The following is a 27324-nucleotide window of genomic DNA, read 5'->3' as shown; positions in this document are numbered from 1 at the left end:
GGCTCTCTTCTGTGTCCACCACAGTAGGACGATTCCAAAGCACTGCATTTAGAAGTGAAGATAGACAGAAGTCTACTTTTTCAACATCCAGTCAGTCTTTGTCTTGATGACTTTATCTCTTTCTTTCATTAACATGCACATCTGCATGTACACAGAGCTCTGGAAATATCCTCTCATCTGAAGACTGTGGAAACATTTTTCTGAATGCATGGAATTATCCCTTTCATTGAATGATGTTCAAACAGCAGATTGGTCTCTGCCTTCCCAGATGTCTTCCCGTTGCTTGGCTTCCCACCGTTTTCTCTCTGTAAATAAGGGCAGTGTTAAAGTACTTGTGTATTTCACATAACCAGAGGCTTTCCCTTCATCTAAATTACAAAGCACACTTTCATCATCGGACAGGTGGGTTTCCTGGCCTTCTCTTACCTGATTCCAAGAGTTAATACCTATAATCTTCCAAGTGCTTCTTAAGGGGAAACAACACCATTCTAAGTCTTTACATTTATTACTGTATCATAACAGAAAGATATAGGGCTAACAGAAATAAAATAAAAATACATGGAACAAGTCAAAATCTAGCAGGCCCCGATTCTAGTCTTGCTGATATGTATTTCTTTTGATTTTACTTCTCTACTATATTTATTGCTTCAAAACAATTATTCCTTTATCCTCAGTTTACTGAATCTTTACAAATATTTCAACAAGTATCAAGAATATGTTTAAATATTTCTCTACCTTTTTCTCAAATGAAAATGGTAGCCACTGGCTACCTAAACTGAGGGGGCGACAAAGGCAAATAGTGATTGATTGCCTTACAAGTTTTCAAGAGGAATTTTAGTTTAAGAGTATGTGGGGGACGATAGAGTCCCCATTGAATAGGTTTCATCTTGTCTAGACGGGTCTGGTGAAAAGAGATGGGGATAGGATTCTTATGATTCAGCAGTGAGTAATTGTTACCATGACTAATTATAACTGTCACACCTGTAAAGGTAAAAGTTTTGTAACAAAAAATGGGGGAGTAGTTAATCTTACAGTCCATAGGACCCTAGGACAATCAAGGGAAAAGAGCACTTGCAGAATGCAGGACCTTATCCAGAGAAGCAGTGACATCAGAGATGGAGGCAGAGATGAGGACATGGAGAGAGGGAGCAGCTGAGGACTCTAGATTCATGGAAAGAGAGGGACTGAGTGCTGGTGGCCAGGAGGCAGGCTTGCAGAATGTACCCATTGGTTGTTTAAATTATTATATATTCCTGAGTGTTTTTGGGTACATCTCCCCACCCCACCCCACCCCACCCCACCCCCCCAAAAGGAAAAAGAAAAACAGAGGGAATGGAAGCAAATACTGTTGAATGATGATGCATGGAGGAGATTGTAATCATTGCAATGAAACAATAGTATGAAGTCGATGTTCTCCCATGTAAACTACCATTCAGTTCACACACACACACACACATATATATATATATATAAAAGCAAATTGAATCTCAAAGCACTGAAATCTGAGAATGATTTCAGGAGCCAGAATCTTCTGGAATATACAATTCCAATATAGGAAAACGACCATATATAATGGAGAACTAAACGCTATTTCTTTTTTTTTTTTTTTTTAAAGTAAAAGCACATATCTGGGCAATTTGATCTTCTATTTTTAATACAGAGATTTGGTTGTCCGTTTAACACTTTCATCAAGACCTGAGAAAATATAGACCACACACAGCTTGATAACTGAAGCACTTCATTGTTTTTAAGTGCCATCGAGTCACTTCCAATTCAGTGACCTTGTATAGGGTTTCCAAGAAGTGGCTGTGTAGGTTTGAACTGCACAGCTTGTGGTTACCACAAATGCCACTTCTAATTTCATGACTAGTCATTTATCGTATGATAAAATGTAGCTAAGCTTTAGTACTTCCAAGGACTGTTGTTTAAGATGGATAATATCTACAAAAGATTTTTCAAGTCATAAACCACAGGGACCACAAAAATCAGGGTGAGTTTAGGGTTAACCCTTGCTATTCTGACATATCTTTCCAAATCAGCAGAATCGCTTGCAGGATTCCTACAGTATATCCAGCTGCACTTGCAGGGTAACGAACTTGATTAGAAAGCTTGGAAATCAAGAAGGAGGAATCTGCTGCTATTTGGGCACCATCTTGTGGCATTATCTGAATACAGCAGCAAGGTTACAAGAGGCAAAAACTGGGGGTCAGCAAACCTCAAACTGAAAGGCTATTCACTACAGCACCCTGTGACTAACTTGAGTTAGGTGAGTATTCTCCAGCTAGCTTCCCCACTAAAGCTATTAGCTTGGCTAAAGGACTCCAAGATTACCGAGGAAGGCACTGCAGTTAAGAATCTTACAAGAAGATCGGAGATTGAGATCTAAAGGCAAATGCAACCAGAATCAGAAACAGGATCCCCCCAAAAAGCGAAGAAATCAGAAAAGTGAATTTTTAGAATGAAATTGTTTTAATAATTATTTTAATAAGCTCACAAACTTACATTCGAAAGGTAATATGTTGTTGTGAATAGTCATCGAGTCGATTCCAACCCATAGTGACCTTGTACGGGGTTTCCGAGGAGCAGCTAATGCGCATGAAACACGGACCTTGCAGTTCAAATCAACTTGGCAGTCCAACACATTAATCCACAGCATCATACCAGGACCCGTATATAGGAAGTGGTATGTATAAAAGGAGTCCAGGTGTGGCACTGCAGGATAATGTACTTAACCACAAGATCAACAGTTCAGACCTCACAAGCCACTCCTTGGAAATCTTATACAGGGTCACTATGAGTTGAAGCCACTCAACAGCACATAACAACAAAATCAACAACATAAAAGGCAAAGAAATCCAGGAGCAGTAGACAAGTATATTGACTGGTCCCAAATCCACAACTCCAAAGTCAAAACTGTTCTGAGTGCTGAAAACAAAGATGTTGTGAAAGGCACAAGGTTCTTTCTGGTTTTTGTATATCCCACTCAGTATAAATAGTCATACACACTGCTGCAGAAATATCATGCTAATGGGTTTGACTTTGACCCCACAGGTTGGTTACATTATGAAAGACACCTAATATCTGAAAATCTCAGAAATCTCAAACATTTTAGTCTCAATGTTTTCTAAGATTCCTATTACAGAACATATCTAGTAAATACAAGAGGAAATTCCAGTGGTAAATCAGATGAGAAAATGAGTAAGAGTCAAGAGACAAACTGAGAAACACAAAGAAACTGGAAACGTCAAGGAATAAATTGAGAAATACCAAACATGAACAGCAGAGAAAATTATAGGTTACAATGAGACTTTTCGCAGACTTAAAAATAGTTTCTTCATTTTAAAGAAGAGTAAACAGAAGCTTGAGAGGTTAAATGACTAGGAGTAAGGCTACACAGAGGAAGACGTGAGCTAGAATCCAGGCCCTTAATTCTTAAACCAGCAGACTTGACTTTACACTTCCTTGACATCTTAAAATATAATCTGAAAATATCTACAAAGAAAGTAAAACAAATGTACTGACAAAAAGATAAAGAAACATGATGTCTCTTATTAGACAGAAAGGAAGGCGGATAATAGCTGATAGATGCATGAAAAGAGCTATTAATTTTACTTTCAACAATTAAGAAAAGTAAACTTATGTGAACAGAAAGCCCAAACAGCAGACATAAGGGCAAGTTATTAAGGAAGAACAGAATGAATTAGTGTATAACGTGATTAACCTAAAACATTCATATAAGCTGGCCCTGAAGATTTTAATTCCCCTGTATAATAATAAATTGACAGAAATGACTATAAGAAATGAGTTGATTGAAATCACAATGTGGTCTGCAACCACTTCTGACAGAGAGAAAGGAAAGTGTTAGAGATTGAAAAAGGGCCACTTTAGTGTCACCTTTAAAAAAATAAAAATAAAGAAAAGGGATGATCCTGCAAATTAAAAACTTTCAAAATTTCTCTCTACACCTAGGAAAATAACTGGGGAGAAATCAAAAAATCCATTTGTAACCACCTACAGAGTAATAATCAACATGCTTTGTTAAGAACAAGTCTGGTCAAACAAATCTAATTGCCTCCTTTTATGGAGTGACAGACCTGGTAGATCAAGGAGAAATAATAAAAGCAACCTCTTAATTTTAGCAAGGTTTTAGATTTAAAAATTTTTACCAAGTATTTACATAATCATCAATATAATGGGAAAACATAGTCTGGATCACATTACGTGCTAACATTTGAAAGAGTTAACATTGGAAAGAGTTAAATGTATTGGAGTCAACACAATGTACTGTATCAGAGTCAATACAAGAACTACATGCTACTTACTTATTATCAAGATCCAGATGAGGTATATAAATTTATTAAAAGCAGATGGCAACAAAGAATAGACAAATACTGCCTGTGGTTAGCAATTAACAAAAATTCAAACATTTGGCAAGAAAAGGCCCAAAGACCTAGATTATGAGCTGCTGATGCATCACTAACCTTTAAGGCAGAAGGACAGAATAGGTAAAAAGGATTTCAGAAAGCAGCAAGTGTGATTACATTATCTTTTATTATAGTTGACTCTCTGTCCTATATACACATTTTTACTTTAGGTTCTTAGTAATCTCATTAATTGAAGCAGGTAGCTAGGTTACGCTTACCTACTCTGCCTTTCCAACCGAGGATCCAAAAGATGCCCTCTAGAAGGAGTCATCACCTATCCCTAAGAATAAAACCAAAGTAAGTTACAGAAACTACAGCAGTCATTGAAAATGACGGGTACTTATTCTGTGAAGTAATGATACCTCCAATTTTACGTGGGAATCCAGTGTTTTGAATAAGTAAAATTGGGGAAATTGTGTTTCTATCCCTGAGTGTTAGTTGTCTAGTGCTACTGTTAATAGAAATACTATGAGCCAGTAACTTTAACAGAAATTTATTTTCTCACCATTTAGGAGGCTAGAAGTCTGAATTCAGGGTGCTAGCTCTAGGGGAGACTCTCTCTCTAGCTCAGGAGAAGGTCTAGGTCTCTTCTAAGCTTCTGCCCCTGCTCCATCTTCAGGTAGATTGGTGCGTCTCTTCCCCGAGCTCAGCTTGCTAGCTTGTTGGTTTAATCTCTTTTATATCTCAAGACACACCCTACACAAATCTTAGAATCCTATCACTTTAACATAACAAAGACAACCCATTACAAAATGAGATTATATTTAACCATCAGATCATGGAATGTATGAAGTTAAGAATCTAGGAAAATTGGAAATTGTCAAAAAAGAAATGGAACACATAAACAATGATATCCTAGACATTAGTGTGTTAAAATGGATTGGTATTAACCATTCTGAATATGACAATTACAAAATTTACTATGCTGGAAATGACAAATTGAAGAGGAATGGCTTCACATTCACCATCAAAAAGAATACATCAAGATCTGTCACAAAGCACAACACAGTCTGTGATAGGATAATATCCATATGCCTACAAGGACGACCAGTTAATAACACTATTATTCAAATTTAGGCACCAACCACTAAAGCCAGTGATCATGAAACTGAAGAATTCTACCAACTTCTTCAGTCTGAAATTGATCAAACATGCAATCAAGATGTACTGACAATTACTAGCAATTCCAATGCAAAAATTGGAAACAAACAGGAAGGATCAGTGGTTGGAAAATGTGGCTTTGGTGATAAAAACGATGCTGAAGATCTCATGATAAGACTTTTGCAAGACAAATAACTTGCTCATTGCAAATACCTTTTTTAAACAACATAAAAGACGACTAGACATATGGACCTCACTAGATGGAATACATAGACATCAAGTTGACTACATCTGTGTAAAGTGATGGTGGAAAAGTTACATATCATTAGCCAAAATAAGGCCATGGGCAGACTGTGGAACAGACCATCAATTGCTCATATGCAAATTCAAACAGAAGCTGAAGAAAATTTTTAAAAAGTCAACGAGAGCCAAAATATACCTAGAATATATATATATTCCTCCTGAATTTAGAGATCGTCTGAAGAACAAATTTGATACATTAGACACTAAAGACCGAAGACAAGAGTTGTGTGATGAATTAAAGAACATCATACAGGAAAAAAGCAAAAGGTCATTAAGACAAGAAAGAAAGAAAAGACCAAAATGGATGTCAGAAGAAGGCTCTGAAACTTGCTCTCCACCATAGAGATGCTAAAGCAAGTGGAAGAAGTGAGGAGGTAAGAGTGAACAGAAAATTTCAAAGGTCAGCTCGAGAAGACAAAGTCAAATATTATAAGAAAATTTGCAAAGACCTGGAGTTAGAAAAACAAAAGGGAAGAATATGCTTAGCATTTCTCAAGCTGAGGGAACCGAAGAAAAAATTCAAAGCTCGACTTGCAATATTGAAAGATTCTATGGGTAAATTATTGAAAGATGGAGACAGCATCAAAGGAAGATGGAATGAATATACAGAGTCACTGTACCAAAAAGAAATGGTTGGTGTTCAACCATTTCAAGAGGTAGCATGTGATCAAGAGCCAATGATCCTGAAGGAAGAAGTCCAAGGTGCACTGAAAGAATTGGCAAAGAGCAAGGTACCGTGAATTGATGGAATGCAAATTGAAATATTTCAACAAATATGTGGCACTGGGGGCACTCACCCATGTATGCCAAGAGATTTGAAGGACAGCTACCTGGCCAACTGACTGGAAGAGATCTGTATTTGTAGCCATTCCAAAGAGAGGCGACCCAACGGAATGCAGAAATCATCATACAATATCATTGATATCCCATGTGAGTGAAGTTTTTCTAAAGGTAATCCAAAACCGACTGCGACTATACATTGACAGAGAACTTCAAGAGGTTCAAGCCGGATTCCAAAGAGGCCATGGAACAAAGGATATCATTGTTGATGTCAGATGGATCTTGGCTGAAGCAGAGAATACCAGAAAGATGTTTACCTGTGCTTTATTCACTATGGAAAGGCTTTCAAAGGATGAAACTATGGACAGCATTGCAAAGTATGAATAGTCTAGAAAATTTCATTGTGCTCATGAGGAATCTGTACATGGACCAACAGACAGTTGTTTGAACAGAACAAAGGAGCACCGAATGGTTTAAAATTAGGAAAGGTGTGCACCAGGGTTATATTCTTTCACCATATTAATTCAATCTGTATGAACAATAATCCAAGAAATAATCTGAGAAACTGCATTATATGAAGAAAAACGTGGCATCAGGATTTCAGGAAGACTCGTTAACAACCTGTGATTTACAGATGATACAACTTTGCTTGCTGAAAGTGAAGAGGACTTAAAATACTTCCTGATGAGGATCAAAGACCTCATCAGTAGATGAAGATCAAGTCTTGGGTATGGACTGCATCTCGATGTAAAAAATAAATAAATAAACATTATCTCCTCTGGACCAATACACAACATCCATATAAATGGAGAAAAGACTGAAATTGTCAAAGGCTTCATTTTGCTTAGATCAACTATCAACACTCACGGAAGCAGCAGTCAAGAAATCAAATGATGTATTGCATTAGGCAAATCTGCTGCACAAGACGTCTTTAAAGTGTTGAAGAGCAAAGATGTCAGTTTGAGGACGAAGGTGTGCCTGACCCAAGCCATGGGTATGTTCAATAACCTCATATGCATGTGAAAGTTGGATAGTGAATAAGGAAGACCCTAGAAGAATTGATGCATCTGAGTTATGGTGTTGGAGGAGAATATTGAAAATACTATGGACTGCCAGAAGAACAAACAGATCTATGTTGGAAGAAGTACAGCCAGAGTGCTCCTTGGAACCCAGGATAGCCAGACTTCATCTCTCATACTTCAGACATATTACCAGGAGAAACCAGTCCCTGGAGAAGAATATCATGTTTGGTAAAGTGGAGGGTAGGATAAAAAGAGGAAGATCCCCAACGAGATGGATTGTCACTGTGGCAGCAATGATGGGCTCACATGTATCAACAGTTGTGAGGCTGGCCCAGGACAGGGAAGTGTTTTGTTCTGTTGTGCATAGGGTCGCTATGTGTCAGTATCAACTCAATGGCATCTAACTACTACTACTTCTACTACTACTGGCATGTTGTTGTTGTTGTTATGTGCCATGGAGTCAGTTCCGACTCATAGCAACCCCGTACAGGGTTTCCGAGGCTATAAACCTTTACGGGAGCAGAACACCTCATCTTTCTCCCGCAGAACAGCTGGTAGTTTCGAACTGCTGACCTTGCGGTTCACAGCCCGAATCGTAACCACTACGCTACCAGAGCTCCTTTATTATTGGCATAGAAGTTAGGATTTACTACATTACTATAATTTGAGGCACACAATTTAATCCATAATATAGAGTTTTAGTCTTCCATATGATCTTATTATTTAGGGTCAATCCCTGATTTAAAGTAAATGGTTAAGCCAAATAAAAACACTCAAGAATGATTCATACTTTTATTCCCAATTCTTAGTATCATTGGAATCTGCTGGATTAAAAGATACTTTTCTGATGCACAGGGATTAAGTACTAAAGCTCTCTTTCTCCTCACACATACATAGCACAATCTGCATGAAATGACTTGGACACTTTCTTTTTCTCAATTCTCAGAGTACTTGAATTTCTCAATCTCCTTTCTAAGAACTAAGGCATAGATTTCTCATTAAAAAGGTACGACGAAGAACAGAGGCTGGAGAAACCCAGCATTTAAAATGCAAAATCGCAGGTTCCAAATTCATGAATTAGGAGGGTTTCAAATGAACAGTTCAACTCTCTGGGCTTTATACATTTCATTCGTAGAATCATGAATGAAATCAAAGGGTGATGAAATAAGATTTATGAAGAAAAGTTAAAGTAACCATATCATTCATGTATTCGTTCAATGAACATGTACTGAATACATTTTACTGCACTAGGCACGGTGCCAGGCACCATAATTCTCCAAATGGAAGGATAAAAGGTTGAGAGATTACTATATAGTATTATTAATAAAAGTAGCCACAGTAGGTAAGTTATATTATGATCAATTGGCAATGGCCATGTCAAAACTAGGCAAGACTGGTTAAAAATGCCTACTATGGATAATGGATAGGGGACCAGCAATACCTAATGCTTATTTGTCATTACTGGCTCATATTATCATAAACCTGCCCCCTCCCCCTACAACAAAAAACACTCCCACTGAGTCAACCCCAACTCACAGCGACTCTGTTTAGACTGCAAATCTTCACTGGGCAGAAAGCCCCCACTTTCTCCCATGGAGCCACTGGTGGGTTTGAACTTCTGACCCTGTGGTTAGGTTAGCAGTCCAGTGCTTACCCACCAGGCCCACAACGTACACTAAATTCTCAATAGTTGTACAAATTCCCAACAGTCAGCAAAAATAATGCTACCCCCACCGCCACCCCCCCCCACCCCCCCCCACTAACAGACGGATTGACACAGTGGCAGCAATAATGGGCTCTAGCGTAACACACTGTGAGGATCGCACAGGGCTGGGCAGTGTTATGTTCTGTTAACACAGGGTCACTACAAGGAAGCGACTCCAAGGCACCTAACAACAACATCCTGTTCTAAAGCACCTTTCTAAACATCTGTACATACATTAACTTATGTTGTGCTCATAAAATTTCACAGCCAGGTAGGTCAAGCATTAATTTCACTTTGTTGAAAACTGAGGCACAAAGACTTATGCGTGAGTGGCCTACGACCACACAACTAGTTAATGAATTAATGGCAAAAACTCTGTTACGCCCAGATTCCCTCATTCCTGAATGATTGTCCCTTGATCTTTATTGTTAGAGCTGTTATGAACAGCATGGTATCCAGAAAGTCTCTGAATCTACTGAGGAAAAAAGAAGAGGAACCGGCTGGTATTGAAATGTTACACCTAAGAAAAATTTTGCTAGGTTTCATTCTTACAAACTTAAAACAGTTTTTAAGTATCTTTTTTTCTGGGGGGGAAAAAGAATTAATTACCCATAAAGTTTTTCAAGAGGGACGATGGTAATATAGAAGGAATCTGAGTTCAAATGTCTCCTCAATTTACCAGCTGGGTGACCTTAGGCCAGTTACCTAACTTCTCTGGTCTGCTCTAAACAGGAGATAACAACATGAAAACACAGAACTAGTATAACACAACAGCACCAGAACATGTTACACTGTTACACAAAGTGGGTCCTCAATAAACATTAGTCTTCTTCTAGCCCCTTTAATTAACAAAAAATGTCTTTATAAACTGAAGTGAGGGGAAACAATTGCTTAAAATACCTAACGAAGGTTCCTATTCCCTACTAAAGTGAAAGTCTTACTGAGAAGGCAAAGCTTTGCCCCCTCTCCATCCTCCATGGTCGGGAACACAATGCTCTGCGCAGACTAGGGACTCAGTCAACACCTTATTTAAAAATAAACAGAGTAACAAAACAAACAAAAATGCTGTACTGGAATCTGGCAGGACTCACTATATAAGGTAATAGCTAATATTACCCAATTAAAATGACAGGAGCTAACACTTATCACTTACTTACCACAGGCCTACAAAAACAAGGAGGACAGAGTTCCTAAGGTTTCTGAAGATGGACAATGATCTTTCAGAGATTATCTCACTTGCTTTCCATCTATGAATAGGGAAACAGGAGCATAGATAGTGTTAAGTAATTTGTTCCAAATCACATAACCAGTAAATGGTGGAGCTAAGATCTGGACCCAGGCAATCTGACTATAACACTATGTTGTACTGCTCCCACCCTCCCTCCAACAGAAGAAAGTCTTTGGAACGAAAATATTTATTCTGCTTAATACCTAGCATGAAAAGAATCTTAAAGTGGGAAGCAATGGGCTCCATGTAGGCAAGTATGAAACTATCTGCTCAATATAGAAAGCCAGGAAGAGATACACCAGGAATGTTTCCATAGGCATTCTCCCAGATATGAAGAATGGCCAAGAAGACTGGGTTCTGAAGATAAACAATGGAGGAGTCCTTCAGAATCTGCACAGCCTCAGCATCAGGCATAGGAAGAACTTATGACAGTGGGTCCCTATTCACAAACAAAAGTCTTCTTTCAAAAAGTCAGGAAGAGAATACCCCCTTATCCAACAGTTTCATGTTAAATGACAGCACTGAAATGCCCTTTGTATAACTGGTTAAAGCACATACTACAAGTAGAGCAACTGTTGATGTCCTACAGAGAAACAGAAGGGAATACTCGTGATACTCCCACAAAACAGTTGCTACAGTATCTGCAGATACACAGGTGGTATTACTCCCATAGCGAACCATGACGCAGCTCAAAAGGAGTCACCTCTCCTTTTACAGATACTGCTGTCATCTACCCTCTGCTGATCTTTGGAGATAACTGTGGTTATCATAGAGAAATTATTTTCCTCAGAGGTAATCAATTAATAACAGGTGAAGGACATGGCGCATTCTCCTATAAACAGTTCAGTCTATAAAAACCAGAGCATCCTCTCCTGATTCTATAGTCTGTCGGCTCTTTACAGATGCTCCTCAGTAAGCAATGCATTAGAACAAGCACCACTGCCTCAATAATCATTAAGGTTCAAAAATTAGTCGGATTCAACTCTGAAACTCCAGCAGCTGCCATGACACACTCTGCCACTGGTTATCTGGCCAGTGCAGCTGAGAGTCCGTATGCTGCCTGCTATCACCAAAGCAAAGTGGACAGGAAGTATTAATGGCCTTATTAGACGGGCAATAAACAAGGAGTCTGAAACTTCAATTCGTTTAATGGAAAAATGAAGTTACTTTTCGGTAAGTGGAAATTTCAGATTAAATTGCCTTCACAGATTCCACAGATCATGGGCTAAGGCAATGAGACTGTCTAAAGCCTGAAGCTTGATAAAAAGTACTTAAGTGCCAAGCCCAAGTCCCAAGCCTTAATACACAAGTCAGCAGTCTATAAAGGGAGGGAGAGAGAGATTTTAACTTCAACTCCAAACTATGGGGAAAGAAAAATCCTCCTTGTAGATCAGTGGAGATATTTTTTAGGAACTCCTAGATGCTGGTAAATGATCACAGACAGGTGAATCTAGATATACTCTAATAGAGCCACACATGACTGTCTTTAAAGAAGAAAAAACAACCTCCTAAGATTATCAACACCAATGCCAGCTGCTGGCTTTTCCTTAGTTTGTCTTCTACTTAAGATCTAAACCATTTGATAATATCATGGCCCAGGAAAACCACAGCCAATAATGGTTTCTGTCTAGGAGACTATTAGCTCTTCACAGGTCTTTTGCTTCAGAATTGGGAACAAAAACTATAGAAAGAGCCACAAATAAAGTGAGAAGGCCAAAGCTCTCTCTAGGAAAACTGCAGTAGAAGCACACATTAGGATGCCTTGCGGTGTGGGAAAGACAAATCCTGCACCGCCTGCCTCCTGCATATAAGGCATGAGTCCCATTTCAATACACTTGACAGGATTCTAGGAAATGGAAGGGACAACACAAAACAGGCTTCTTTCACTTTATCCCCACACTTTCCACACAGTGAAATCTAAAGAGGCTACAGAACTCACCTCGGGCTTCTTGTAGTTTCTTGAGTTCAGCTTCCCTTTGGGATTTACTTTGCTTACTTCGAACCCCAAGGGCACTGATAACTAACCTTCGGGCTAGGGCTGCTGAAGTCTCAGGACGATCCTTTGCTGGCTGGAGGAATTCTGAATGGGAGAAACGGAGTGAGGAGCCGAAAGCACTCTGGCTCCACAAGATTTAACTCAGTAATGAACATACAACAGAGACAAACAGGGCTGCAGCAGCAGTAATTAATACAGGCCTAGCTTCATTATCTGCATTTAGTTCTTCTGTGAGACTCTCACACAGCTCACTACAGCCCACTTTGTTGTTGTTAAGTGCCGGTGAGTCAGCCCAACTCATAGCAACCCTGTATAGTGTTTTCAAGGAGCAGCTGGCAAGTTTGAACCACCGATCTTGCGGTTCACACCGACCTTGCAGTCGAGTGCTTATCCTACAGCATCACACCAGGACTACTTGTCCACTTAGAACTCATCAAAGATCAAAAGAAGGGAGGTAGAAATGCCATCATAAACTAGTTGTTGCAGTGCTTACAGTTAATATCTCCCATCTTCTAACATGGCTTCATTTTTCTTTAATAATAAAGCTAAACCTGATTATGTCCACAGAACTCTGAATGCTGTACAACTGCTGGACAAATAACAGTATCACCATCAAAAAGGAAAACCCCCCGAGATTCCAGGCTCACCGGCATAAGCTCTGGCTTTGGCCTTGGCTGCTCTTGTGGCCTTTGACAAGGGCCGGACCTTCACCATGGTATGTTTATTACCCAGAGCATCACGAGCTGCAAAGAGGAATGAACATAATAAAGTAGCAGACATGACATGTGAGGGTGTGGGGCAAAGGAAAATGAAGGACTATCTCTTAGAAAGTACTTATTAAAAGTTATGGACTCTTTGTTTTCATGACAAAACAAATGGTACACTACAGAAAATCCACTAAGGGGCAACTTGGCAGTGAATATATTTTAGATCAGAGGTCAGCAAAAGCATGGTTCTCAGACCAAATCCTGCCAGTCACCTGTATTTGTAAATCAAGTTTTATTGAAACAAAAGTCATGTTTTGCATACTGTCTATGGCTACTTTCTTACTGACAGAGACCTGGTAAATCCACAAAGCCTAAAATACTTACTATCTGGCCTTTACAGAAAAAGTCTGCAGACTTCTATTCCAGCTGCTTCAGACAGGAACAGCATCGCTAATTATGTGGAAGTTTCTGAGTCCGCTCCATCAGGAGGCCACTGATCTATGGGAAGACTCCCAACCACACACTCAGAGAGGAGCTATCACATCTCTTACTGGACAGGTGAAAGGGCTATTTCAAATTCACTTATAAATCACAAATATTGTAAGATTTAGCCCTACTGGCTTTTTAAACTTCTCTTATTTCTTTATGCAGTATAAAGACCAACAGCTATAAAAGCACACAACCTTGAAAGGAATTGACTCTCCAAATACCACTGGATTAAGTGGGTACTAAAGCAGTACCATACCTCCCAAAAAATGGTAGTTGCCCAATCACCAACACTGGCTGAATAAGATGCCAATAGACAGGAAACAGGACATGTAGCAGGAAAACAATGGATACTTAGAGAGGACACCAAAATCCATTGGGTGAATACCTGTAATTGGACTGGAGAATACTCCTAGAGCATGTGTATCATCCACCCATTTAATATCAAATCCTTTCTTTCTGCAATAAAAAAAAATATTTTTAAAAATAATAAGCACCTATATGAAAGAGCTTTCCAATAGAGCTCATAAAGCATTTCACTATGAAACAGAATCACACAAAGAGTGCCCAGGTGGAATGGGGATAATGACACAAAAACAGCTTGGAGGACAGAAGAAGCCACTGAATTTTAAAAGCCATAATACCATCATAAAGAACTACCAGGGAGTAGTTTACATTCCCAGCCATTTTATAGACATCAACTAATTAATCCTCACAAGTCCCTTGGGGAGGTAAAGTATTTAATGCACTATTTACAAGAGATATTCTTATGGTCAGAGAACAAGAAGAGGTGTAACGAGGAAGCAGAAGAGGGGGGTAGAGGAATATTCGAGGAGGAGGCAAGCAGGGAAGGTCACTACGATATAATGCAAATGCAGGCTCAAGGGAAGAGAGAGAAATATCATATAGCAAGATGTCAAAGCAAAAAGAAAAAGACAAGTATAATCAAAGAGGCTGGTCTGTTCTCGGAAACCAGAAAAGAACTGTGACAAAGTCAACAAACTTCAGGAGAAAAGAAATCAGGAGAGATAAACATCAGACAAGATTAGAAAGAATCAAAACAACGAACATTTAAGTACTAAAAAGAACTGTTTATTTACAAGGTCGATTTCAACTGCAAGGTTGGCAGTTCAAGCTCACCAAGCCACTTCTCAGAAACCCTATACAGGGATCGCTATGAGTCAGAACCGACTTAACAGTACTTAACAACATGTAGTGAGCAAAGAGAATATCAGAATGAAGACATGAGTGTTATTTCTCCAGCTAGGAGTTTAAAACTGCTCATGTACACAACATTGCTCAGTGAAAGAAACAAGTGTTTGAGGGAATGATCTCAAGTCCCAGTTTTGCCACCCTGAAACCCTGTTGTTGTCGTTAGATGTCGTCAAGTCGGTTCCAACTCATAGCAACCCTGTATAGTGTTTGAACTGCTAACCTTGTTAGCAGTCCTGTGCTGATCCTACAGTACCACAGGCAGCTTTAATTGATCTGGGCTTCCATCTGCTCATTTGCAGAACTGAGCATAATATCTATCTCATGTAGCTATTGTAAAAAGGGAAATAAGATCATCCATGACAAAGCAAAGAAGGCAGTGTTGAGCACTTAGTGAGAATTTAATAAGTAAACGATGCCCATTGTTATTATGTATAGCAATATTCACCAGGACAATCACTGGCACTGATGAAGATATAGTGCCAGTGACTATATCAAGTAGACTCTGGTGTTTGACTCACAAATTTTAGGCTTTTGTATCATGACTTTTTTTTTTTTTTTTAAACAAATCACTGAAAAAGATGGAAAAAAAGAAAACTGCTAAAATTATCTTCCCTATTTTACCATCAGTCAAGAAAAAAATTCCACTGAGGGAAAAATGAATCAAGGAGGTACCACACATCAGTTAGAAATTTTCCTGAATATAAAAGCTAAGTTGATCATAGTATAAAATGATTATAGGAGTTGAGGACCTTGAAAAACTCAGTAACAGAAAAAACTCACTTAAACAACAATCAGACCCATATGCCATTTTTTCTAATCAGTCCCCACTTAACGATTTCTATTAATCCACAGAATACTGATAGCTCTAATCTCATCTGATAAGGAGCTCTCTATACTGTAACTAGTAATAAGCTCTAAGAAAAAATAACACAAACTCAACAAGTCACAATAACATCTTTTTTTCACACTCTTGGGAGGGAAGAACTATTTTCCATCACTAACATCAGATTTTCAAATATGTGTAGCCTACCTCTCTCCACCACACACTATCAGGATAGACTCAAACAATGAGCAAGGCCAGCTATCCAACAACATAGAGCAGCCCATGAAGAAAAAAGTATGTAAAAGAATAGGCCCTTGAAGATTGGAAAGTATATTCCACATCAATCCATTTAACTGGGAGTGCCTTTCCATGACATAAAAAGACTCAGGCATACATACTGCCCTCAGTGAGTATATATCAACAGGAAGATACCAAAACATATCACAAATTATAAAACTGACAAAAAGCAAACACTGACACAAAAAAGGTTAAAATAAAGTGACATCAGGGCAGTCTCCTTAAGAAAAAAAAACTGGAGTGGGGGGACATGAAGAATTAAGATATGATAAAATGACAAGGCGAGATGAGAAACGACCAGAAGGAAGGCTGGACTAAAGGGGCAGAGAAAGAGTGGGTCATACACAAATAGGGAAGTACAAATAGTACAGCAGAAATTTTGGATAGGCTAAGATTAGCCAACAACAAGACCAGGGTAGGTTAAGGAGTGTAGACCATTCCCTAGGCAGAGTTGTGGAGCAGAAGTGTGACATGACAGCAGATCTGCTTCCGGAAGATGACCTACAAGCTGTATTTAAGATGCCCTGGAAGTGGGGAGCCAGAAACAAGTCTAAGAGAAATAACAAATACCTGAATTAGTGCAGCAGCAGTAAGGAGAGGAGGGACAAAGATACATTTACAGAGCAGAAACAATAGGAATAGAGAACGAAGCAAATAAAGAAAAGGAAAGTACTGAGGTTTGAAATTAGAGTTAAGTAAAAAGATGGTGCTGCTGATCACAGCACAGGGTACATAAGAGCAAAGGCAAATGTAGTGAAGTTAGATTATGAGTTTAGTATTTGACATTTCTGGTAACATGGTGGTTTAAGAATCAGGACCAAATTTATGCAAGCAATAAAAAAGAAAACAAGTAATAAAACACATAAAAAAGGGAAATTTTTAAACACAGTGGACAGATTTAAGAGCAGAATTTGTTGTTGTTAAGTGTCACCAAACCAGTTCTGACTCATAGTGAGGGTTACTATGTACAGGGTTTCCAAAGAGCTGCTGGTATATTTGAACTTCCAACCTTGCGGTTTTTAAACTGACCTTGAGGTCAAGTGCTAATCTTATGGCGCCACATCCGGACTCCAAGAATAGAATAGGTATGTTGTTGTTGTTATGTGCCGTGGAGTCGGTTCCGACTCATAGCGACCCTGTACAGGGTTTCCAAGGCTGTTAATCTTTATGGGAGCAGAAAGCCTCATCTTTCTCCCACTGAAAAGCTGGTAGTTTCGAACTGCTGACCTTGCGGGCCACAGCCCTATTCGTAACCACTACACTACCAGAGGCATAAGCATAGCTTTAAAAAAATCAGAAAAATGAAAGCTACAGCTAAAGGAATGATTTAGACCACAGCAAAGAGAGGAACAGAGATGGAAAATATGAGCACAAATAGATGAGGAAGACTCAGGAGGTCTAATATATATCTAACTGGCATTTCAGAGAAGGTGGAAAAGAGAGAGAAATTAGGACAGAAGCAATATTTGAAAAGACAGTGTCTGAATTTTCCAGACTCAGTGAAAAACACTAACCTATGATTTAGGGCACCCAAACAGTCTTACGCAGAAATAAAAAGATCTCCATGAAGCTCACATCACAGTGAATATGCAAAATATTAAAGGTAAAATTTTCAAGAGCATGCAAAAATGAAAGATTATATTCAGAAGTGGCAGTGGATAATCTCTCAGCTGACTTCATCATCCACAGAGAAAGCTGAAAGCCAGAATGCAGTAGAATATCTTAAAGGTTAAGGGGAGAGCAGGAAGTGCTGCTAACCTAGAATTCCATACCTAGCAAAAAGGCCTTAAGAATAAAAATAAAATAATGTAAAAATGAAAGGTACTTAGTAAAGTAAATGCTAAAGAATATGGCCTATGCAAGAGTTAAAAGATCTCAGATGGAAAGTTTGAGATATAAAAAAAATAAGTGAAGAGAACAGAGAAGTGGCAAACTGAATATTGAATACATGTACTACAGCAAATGAATTTTAAAAGAGAAAAAGAAAAATATTCAATAGCAAGTAAGTTACAGGAGGGCCCAGAGGGAATGGAAAAGCCTTTCCTGGTATGGCGCTGTAGGATAAGCACTGAATAGCTAACATCAAGGTTAGCAGTTCAAACCCACAAGCTGCTCCTTGGAAACTCTATACAGTACCACCGTAATTTGGAGGCAACTTAACAATAACATACTGTTTGAAAGGAGAATAAAAATACTCGCTTCAGCCATTAACAACTTATGTATGCATTTTATAATTTCTAAAGTTACTAACAGAAACACTATAATTTCCCAAAAAAAATTAAATGAGAAAAAAAATCTATAGATTCAAAAGCTAAATATATAAACTATAATATTTTAATTTATACTTAGTTTTATATATATTTGTTTATATAATTAGTATATATAAATACAACATATTAATTATATTAGTTTATATATAAACTAATTATATAAATATAACTACAATAAATATAAATGGAGTTCTGGTGTAGTACTATAGGATAAGCATGGACCACAAGGTCGATTTGAACTGAAAGGTTGGCAGTTCAAATTCACCAGTCACTCCCTGGAAACAAGGTCACTATGAGTCAGCACTGACTCGAGGGCACATAACAATAACAAATGCCCCATGAAAACAGACTCAGGAATCATCATTAATGATGTTCTTCTTAAATGCTAAGGTGAGATTTATAAAGACTATTCGGCATATTTGGAGTCCTGGTGTGGCACTGTGGGTTAATGTGCTGGACCGCAAAGTCAGTTTGAACTACAAGGTCGGAGGTTCAAAATCACCAGACACTCCTCATAAACCCTATACAGGGTCCACACAGGTTAGAACCAATTCAACGGCACTGAGCAACAACAACATTTGGCATATTTAGGGAACTTACAAGAATAGTGATTTGATACAGGTTCCTATTGGACTTGGAGGAGACAAACCTGATGCCAGAGTAAACAAGGAATATGAAAAAAAAAAAAAAAAGTAACAGATGCGTTTTTAAAACACAATATAAGAAAACTTATCCCACTGTCCCTAACATCCCCAACCATTTGCAAATACTTACTGATAACTGTAGAAAACCCGTAGAAGGTCTTCAGTACGAAATTCTTGGGGGAAGTCATAAATTTCAATGACATGTGGGAATTCACAATCACTGAGGTCTATATCAGGAACTTCATGGTTGTAATAATCAAATCTAGGTTCCTGGATGCTTTCTCTGCTCTTCACATTTCCTGGTAACTAGAGAGGAGGAAGCAAATAGGTGACTGTTATATCAAGCTAAGGCATGATAAAGTTCCTCCCGTTTGTGAACAATCTTCCTCCCTGTCTCCATGGACAACATAATTCCTTAACCTTTAGCACTGTCCCTGTGTTAAAGTTATTTGTGAACACAACAATGATCAGGGGTTTATCCATCTAGCTTACATTACACATACGGACTACTCAAAAAGGTGTTGAAACATTCCAACAGGTTAATGCATAAAACCTAACTTGGATTTATCAACTAGTGTGTGAGAAAATGTAGACTGATTAATGTTGTGAGATACAAATGAAACTCAGACAACAGCTGAAGAGAGTAAATTAATAGTGTTCGTTTCATTTGCGCTACTGATAAGGCTCATCTCACAGTTTCTTTTTGCAACTGAACAAATTTTTTTTTTTAATTTTAAATAAAGAAAACTGTGTTAATCTTCCTTTTGTTGAATGTATTAAAGGGTGAAGAGGGACGGAGACCAGCGCTTCCGGGACCGGGCAGCTCAGGTAGGGCTCCGGGGAAAAGGGGCGGAATTGCACACAGGAAACCTCTGTCCTAGCAGACAGACAGCCTTTAAACAAGCATAAGATCTTATATTTCAACATTCTGAACTCATTTTTTTTAAAAGAGCTCTCCGCTCTTCTCCCTTGACGGTCCCAGGGACCTTCACTCCTAGACTGCAAAGTTAATCACTCCCCTCCTTGCTACAAAACATCTACCTTTACATTTACAACCCTCACAATCAGTCCTGATAACAATTGTTCACTATTGTATCACAAGAGACCTATCCGCATTTCCTTTTATCAGCCCCGCCTAGACAGATTGGATACTACTCAGTGGAGATTCTACCTTACTCCACGCCCTCTGGATCTAGGCTCCCTCTTGAAAACTTGTAAGCTAGTCACTTCTTGCCTTTGTAGCCCCCTCTCCCCCATTTTGGGTAGCTAATGTCCAAGTTGTCCATCCCTGTCTACTCTGTGTATGGAAGGGGTGGGAATGATCCTTGCTGTAAAAATTTGTTCTGATGTCACATTCTTCATATAATCCAGCTTCTCTGATTATGTTTAGTATACAGATTGATTATACACAGTGAAAGGATACAATAAGGGCACACATCTTTCCTTATTTTAAACGACTCAATGTCCCCTTGTTCTGTTTGAATGACTGCTTCTTGTTCTTGGTCTGTGTACAGGTTCCTTATGAGTACAATTATGTGTTCTTGAATACCCATTCTCTGAAATGTGATAGTCTGTCACAGCCTACACAGTCAAAAGCCTTTGCATAGTCAATTAAGCACAAGTAAACATCTTTCTGGTATTCTCTGCTTTCAGTCATACTCTATCTGACATTGTCAATGATATCCCTAGCTCCATGTTATATCCTCTTCTGAGCCTGGCTTGAAATTCTGGAATTTTCCTATTGATGTACTGTTACAGTCATTTTTAAATTATCTTCAGTAAAATTTTACTTGCATCTGATATTAGTGATATTTTTCAATCATTTCCACATTCCATTGGGCACAAATATGGATCTCTTCCAATTGATTAGATAGGTGGTTGTCTTCCAAATTTCTTCATCCTTCAGTACCATCAGGTCTTGATCATATGCTACCTCTTGAAATGGCTGAACATTGATCAATTCTTTTTGGTACAGCAACTCTATGTATTCCTTCCATCTTTGATTCTTTCTGCATCATTCCATATTTTGCCCATAAGAATCCTTCAATATTGCACACCGAGGCTTTTATTTTTTTACTCAGTTTTTTAAGCTTGAGAAATGGTGAACGTGTTCTTACCTTTTAGTTTTCTAACTTCAGGTCTTTGAACATTTCATAATTATTGACGTTGTCTTCTTGACTGCCCTTTGAAATTTTCTGTTCAGCTCTTTTATCTCATTTCTTCTATTTGCTATAGCTTCTCTATACTCAAGACCAAGTTTCAGAATCTCTCTCTTTTTTTTTAAGTTTTTATTGTGAATTACCTGGTAAGTTTATACATGGGAGAACATTAGCTTTATATTCATCCTATCATATTTTGTTTCATTGCAATGATTACAATAATCCCCCCCATGCATCATCTAACAACCACCCCACAAGCCTGGCCCCCGGCCGTCAGCACACAGACCCTCTCCCTCCGAGTCCAGAGTCCCCAACCGCTCCATCTCTCCAGGTCATCGTCTCTGCCTCTCAAGAATTTCTTCTGACATCCATTTTGTCTTCTCTCTTTTTCTTGTATTTTTTAATGACTTATATTTTCTTTCAGTATTATGTTCTTGATGTTATCCCCACAATTCTTTGGTCTTAGGATGTTGTTGTTGTTGTTTTGTGCCGTGGAGTCGGTTCTGACTCATAGCGACCCTATACACGGTTTCCGAGGCTGGAAACCTTTACGGGAGCAGAACGCTTCATCTTTCTCCCGCGGAATAGTTGGTAGTTTCGAACTGCTGACCTTGTGGCTCGCAGCCCGATTCGTAACCACTACACTACCAGAGCTCCTTAGGATATTAGTGTTTAATGACATTTCACTTAATAATAAAAAAAACTTGTGCAGTTCCATGTCTCAAGATTTTATCTAAGGATAAAATTCTAGTTCCTAGTCATTACCGTTCAAGGGCTGAGGGACCTATAACATAACCCTGGTTAAGATCTTCAAAGGTGGGAATGAGAACATTTTTGTGATTACTTTTAATTAGTTCAAGCTACAATTATGGCTCTAACAAATTTAAATATGGAAGGCATAAGGAGGGTTATCATAGGGACAAAGAGATGAGAGACTTCACCACAAGTTGGTAGAATAAAACTACTGCAGTTGTTTCAAGAGTCGTCTTGTTTATTTACACAGAATTAATCCATATAGTCAATTCTCAATTATGTGGTTAGGATAGTCAAGCCCTTTGTTTTAACTTCCTCTTCTACTGTTATCTTGTGGTTACTTAACTACTCATTAACTCATTTTCTATTACAGAAAATCCATTTAAATTTTTATGATTTACAATAAACTTTGATAAAAGATTTGATCAGAGAATAGGCATGAACTATTAAAAGAAAAAACAAAACAAAAAAAAAGAGGTTTTGAATTATCTGGGTTTGATTCTAAGGATTCCAGAATCACAGGAAATTGAGAGCCATAGCCAAATTCTTTTCATTCTGGTCTACAACAATATTGCAAATAAATCAATAGCTGGAGTTAAAATGTTTTACCCATGTAGCGTCCCATCTTTGGCAGACTATGAAGTAACACAACTGATTTCAAAAAAAAGTATTTCAAGTCTTTTCATATTTCTCATGGCCCAAGTTCAAAAACATCCACAAAAGGAGTTCCCAGTAAGATAATGACATGGCATTGTGTAATGTGTAACATAGGTTACAGGTCCAGCCTCCTTCTATATACTGCTTGAGCACAAGCCCTTTTCAATAGAAGAAGATGATTTCAGAGTAGAGAATGTCTTCAACAGTAGTCTCTATCTGCAAATAAAATGATCTAATATAGCCAAGCTATACTTTCTCATCAAGAAATCACTGTGAATGAAATACGTGAATGTAAAGCTGATGTTCTCCCATGTAAACTATCACCCAATTTACAATAAAAGGTTTAAAAAAAAGAAAAAGAAAAGAAACCACTGTGAGACCTATAAACTATGACTTCATAAAACTTACAAAATGGGTGAAATGCCATGTAAAGGTGCCATGTGGGGATTTCTCTAGAATAGGCATCAGCAACACTATATCTCTGATTATTCACAAGTTGGTAGAGTGTAAGAAGGTCATGCCTACTGTGCTGGATTAAGGCATAAGCAGAAAAGGAGGAAAGTGAGCAAAAAAGAAAAGGAGAAGGGTACAAGAAAACAAGAAAAAAAAAAGACAGTTATATAATGCTAGCAGGGTGTGTCTTCAACTATTGTTTTAGATGGTCAGTTATTGATCATAGAGCTAGAAGATAAACTTCATAGCTCTAGTCTTCTCCCTGATGTCCCAGTGTGGCACTGAAGGATAATCACAGGACTGCTCACCACAAGTCTGGCAGTTCAAACCCCAGCCATTCTTCAGAAAACCTACACAGGGTCGTTATGAGTTGGAACCAACTGGAAGTCACTTAACACCACCAAGTCCTCTCTCTCAACAATGGCTACAACAGAACAATGATTATGAGCATGGTGCAGAACCAGGCAGCACTTCATTCTAATGCATATAGGATTGCTATAAGTCAGAACCAACTGGATGGCACCTAAGCACAACAATAATCCTCTCCCAAGAATGGCGATCTACGGCACATGAATACATGGAAGTGGCCATGTGAAATCTAGCTCCTCCTCAAACAGTAGTCAGGAGGAAGAAGAAAAAGGCAGCAACACATATCCATATTTCCTTTTCCTAGCATGACTGGAAAGACGGGATGAGAATACCTTGGCCTAGTAGAAAGGTAAAGCTAGGTATGAGCCTAGACCAGTGAGATCACGCCAAACAGGAGAATACTAAAGGTTTTAACCTTCTTGAGCTGTCCTGAGAGCTTAACTCAGATGCTGCTAGGATAGTCAGGGAAAACAGCTGACCATGAAACCTGAGAAAAATCGCAAAGCAGACCAAACTGACAATTATTGCCATTCCATTTATTGATTTCTCTAGTCCCTGATCCACCTTTTCCTTACGCCATCTTTGGTGATGTAAGGTGCTGTTGTCGAGTCAATTTTGACTCATAGCGACCCCACCTGACAAAGTAGAACTGCCCCCCACCCCGGGTTTTCTTAGCTGTAATCTTTACGGAAGCAGAGCATCAGGTCTTTCTCCCACAGTCCCTAACTTTTCAGTTAGCAGCTGAGCGCTTTACCATCTGTGCCACCAGAATTTCTTTAGCTACCTAAAATCCTATACTACACCCAGTCCTAGTCTCTCATATAAAAATGTCTTGTTCATTATTTTAGAGAGTATTAATTCTTGCCTATCTGTCCCTCTCAGCAGCAGGCAAGAAATATATACTTCTGACCTTCAAACTGCAGAGTCAGATCCATTGGCTTAAGGAAGTGAGCCAATTTTGACGTGGGCAGGCAGTATAAAAGGATGGCCTGGTATCCAGTACATCTGGGTATCCCATTAGTTTTTCCTTAACCATCTGTCTTTAGAGCTACACAAAATGTCTTCTGTATAAGATCGCTGATTAGCAATTACATTCCCTCTATTCCTAACAGTCTAGACCAATCTGTACCTTCCTACACCCCAACCTCATTTTAATCACAGCCAAAAAAGCCGGAATTTAATGCATCTAGGCTGCTGGCTAGTCATTCCAACAGATAGGCTAAAACTGGTTTACTTTTTTCTCCCCACCACTGCTCCCCAAAATCCAAAACCAGAATACACAGCATGCCTCTAAGTACTTCTGATATTAGTAATTAAATTCATTCAAGTCAAGTGTGAATGATATATTTGCATATTTAACCAAGTTTTGTTTTGTTTTGTTTTTAAACACAAATGACTCCTATTTTGGGGATAAAGTTGTTGCTGTTATCTGAGTTTTCCTGGGCAGAGGTAGGAATGATGTACTTGGTTCCCTTTGTCATCTTAACCTTTCCCTTCCCTGTTGTCATTAAACAGGGAACGAATTAAACAGAATAAACATGATGAATCACATCACCACCCCAACTCCATTTGCCAACTATCTATATTTTACCCCTCATACTACATCTTCTGGAGCAAGCTCAACTATAAAAAAGCACTGTCAGGAACAGAGCGATTCAGACAAGGCTCCTTAAATACAACCTCTCTTATACTGAAAATATGGGCCTCAAACTATTTACCTTTCCTTAATTGAAAAAGGATCAGAAATAAAAATACTGCTAGCTTGAAAGCTGATTCAGAGGGGGGGAAATATTAAGCAAAAAATTTAATGTAGATCAAAAAGGAAATTTTTAGTCTTGGGAGTTACGAGTTTAAAAAATATAACAAATAGCAATGTTAATCTTAGAAATCTTAACATTCCCTCTTTCTGGGTGAACCAGAGATCTAATCATTATCCACTAATGAACTGGACAATAAACAGTGTATATAATTCAATCACATTCTTCATTGGATGCCCCGATGCCCCAGTGACTATATTAGAATATACAGCAACTAGAGGTGAGTGGGAATCCCACTTAGATGGTCAATGAAATGTTAGTTCAGACATTTTAATAAAAATGAGTTGGAACTAACAAAAAATAATATGGAAATAGAAACTGGTATTATTTTGAAAAAAATAGGAGAGAGGCATGCCTAGGAGTAACAGGCAAAAAATGGTGAAGATTCTATTTTCTTGTTTAATTTCTAGGGTCTCACTAATATGCAATAGTATCAACCAGTTTAGCCCTGAATGATATTCTTTTTTACAGGCAATGTATAACACTCATCAGATAATCAAACATAGTGTTTGTTACTGCTGCTGAGTGTCGACTTAGGACATCTTTTATATGGTTGTTTTATAGTATTTACCCTTGAGATTATTATTCAACTATTTAGTCACACATCTACTATCTTATCTCTCCAAGTGAAAAGTAAACAATTTTAAAACAGAGAAGAAGCTGACATGTAGCACAGTACCTTTAACATAGTAGTGATAATCATAACTAATTTATATATAATGATTTGTTATTTATTGTTTATCAAACTCTAAGTACTTAATATTAGCTACTTAACCAAAAAGTGATGGGGTACCAACTGTTAACGATGACACTAGGGAATGTGGCCTTTTCTCCCTTGAACCTTCATAAAATTGACTTTTGGTAGCTGGATTATAAATTTTCCCTTTTGATTTTGTGTTGTCCCTTTTTTTTTTAAATGGATAGAATTTTTGCAAAAGACAAAATGGAGACAACAGTGTGTGTGAGCGAGTGTTAACACACACAGGGAAGGAAGATAGGTGGGAAGAGATGGCGCTCTTTTAGGTTTCCCTTTGCCACGGTTGTTAGTAGCCTTCTGTAACAAAAGGACTTGCTAAATGGAAGGTTTCAAATTCTTAAAATACACAAGGCTCTTCACTAAGTATTTGGTCCTACCTAAAAACATTTAAATCAAGGCCAGAAATAGCCAAAGAAGGGGTCAAATACCAGCATCTTTCAACATCAATGTTATGTTGCTTGTATCCCACTAGCCCTCCTACGACAGATCTGTACAGGAAGCAGGTGCTATGGAAGTTTTATCAAAACAGCAATAATTCTTATGTTCTTGTTCCAAGATCTCAGAGAGCTATAAGAAGTCATGCCAACATCCTCTCTTTTATCAATTATCAACATAAGTTTCTGGGTATTCCATACCATTGCATTAGGAATTTAAGTGTGATCTTTGACTCATCAAGATTTGCAGTTCTGGGTGCACAATAATGACTTACCTATGCTCTCAACCTGCCTGGAGCAGGTTGAGAGGTTTTAATGTCACAGGAAATTGCTTCATATGCCCAGGAGTGTCACACCTGCTCTATGGCATACCTCCCAGACTCCTAGAGGTGGAGTCTATTCCCAAGACGAACCACTATCAACAAAGAAGCAAGCCAACTGGGAAAACAGCCAAAAATCTTAGGTTGGAAAGTTTTCAAGGTAGGCAGGCACTCTAGCATTTAATATATTATGCTTAGAGCAGTATAAATAATAAATGAAGAATAATAGTCACCAAAGGGCTATTAATGCTATTGGATTTATGACATCTTTTAATAACATTATTATTACATCTTCTAAAACCCAAAGCAAAAGAGACCATCATTGTGTACAGCTGGATCTACTACCTACCATGCTCCATTCAGCTCCCTATTTCCTGCTTTCATCCATCCTCATTCATCAATAAAGACCCCACTCCCTCCCAAGTGCCTCCAAAGAGAATCCGAACACAGCACACAGACTCTGAAGGCAATCCTAAAAAGGCAAGAAGTTCTAAACATTTACTGAGCACTAATAGGCCCTTGTTCTATTGTTGTTGTTGTCAGGTGCCATCGAATCGAAACCGACTCACAGTGCCCCCATGCACAGCAGAACGAAACAATGTCC

General features: G+C 38.4%; 1 protein-coding gene across 2 annotated transcripts in view; it reads right to left on the bottom strand.

The window, feature by feature from the left end:
• Window positions 1-27324, bottom strand: part of R3HCC1L (R3H domain and coiled-coil containing 1-like) — a 47136-nt gene continuing 19812 nt past the window's right edge. For both annotated transcript variants that reach the window (XM_006831228.1, XM_006831229.1), the window contains 5 exons: window positions 19132-19307; window positions 14141-14211; window positions 13207-13302; window positions 12503-12643; window positions 1-305 (listed from right to left, as the gene is read on the bottom strand). In XM_006831228.1, coding sequence (XP_006831291.1) covers window positions 238-305; window positions 12503-12643; window positions 13207-13302; window positions 14141-14211; window positions 19132-19307 — 552 coding nt within the window. In that variant the 3' untranslated portion in view covers window positions 1-237. The remainder of the gene's footprint in view (window positions 306-12502; window positions 12644-13206; window positions 13303-14140; window positions 14212-19131; window positions 19308-27324) is intronic.

The sequence above is a fragment of the Chrysochloris asiatica genome, unplaced genomic scaffold (genome assembly GCF_000296735.1).
Source record: "Chrysochloris asiatica unplaced genomic scaffold, ChrAsi1.0 scaffold00003, whole genome shotgun sequence".
Classification (NCBI taxonomy): domain Eukaryota; kingdom Metazoa; phylum Chordata; class Mammalia; order Afrosoricida; family Chrysochloridae; genus Chrysochloris; species Chrysochloris asiatica.
The sequence above is the reverse complement of the archived record's forward strand: the minus strand, read 5'-3'. Positions and strand labels throughout refer to the sequence as shown.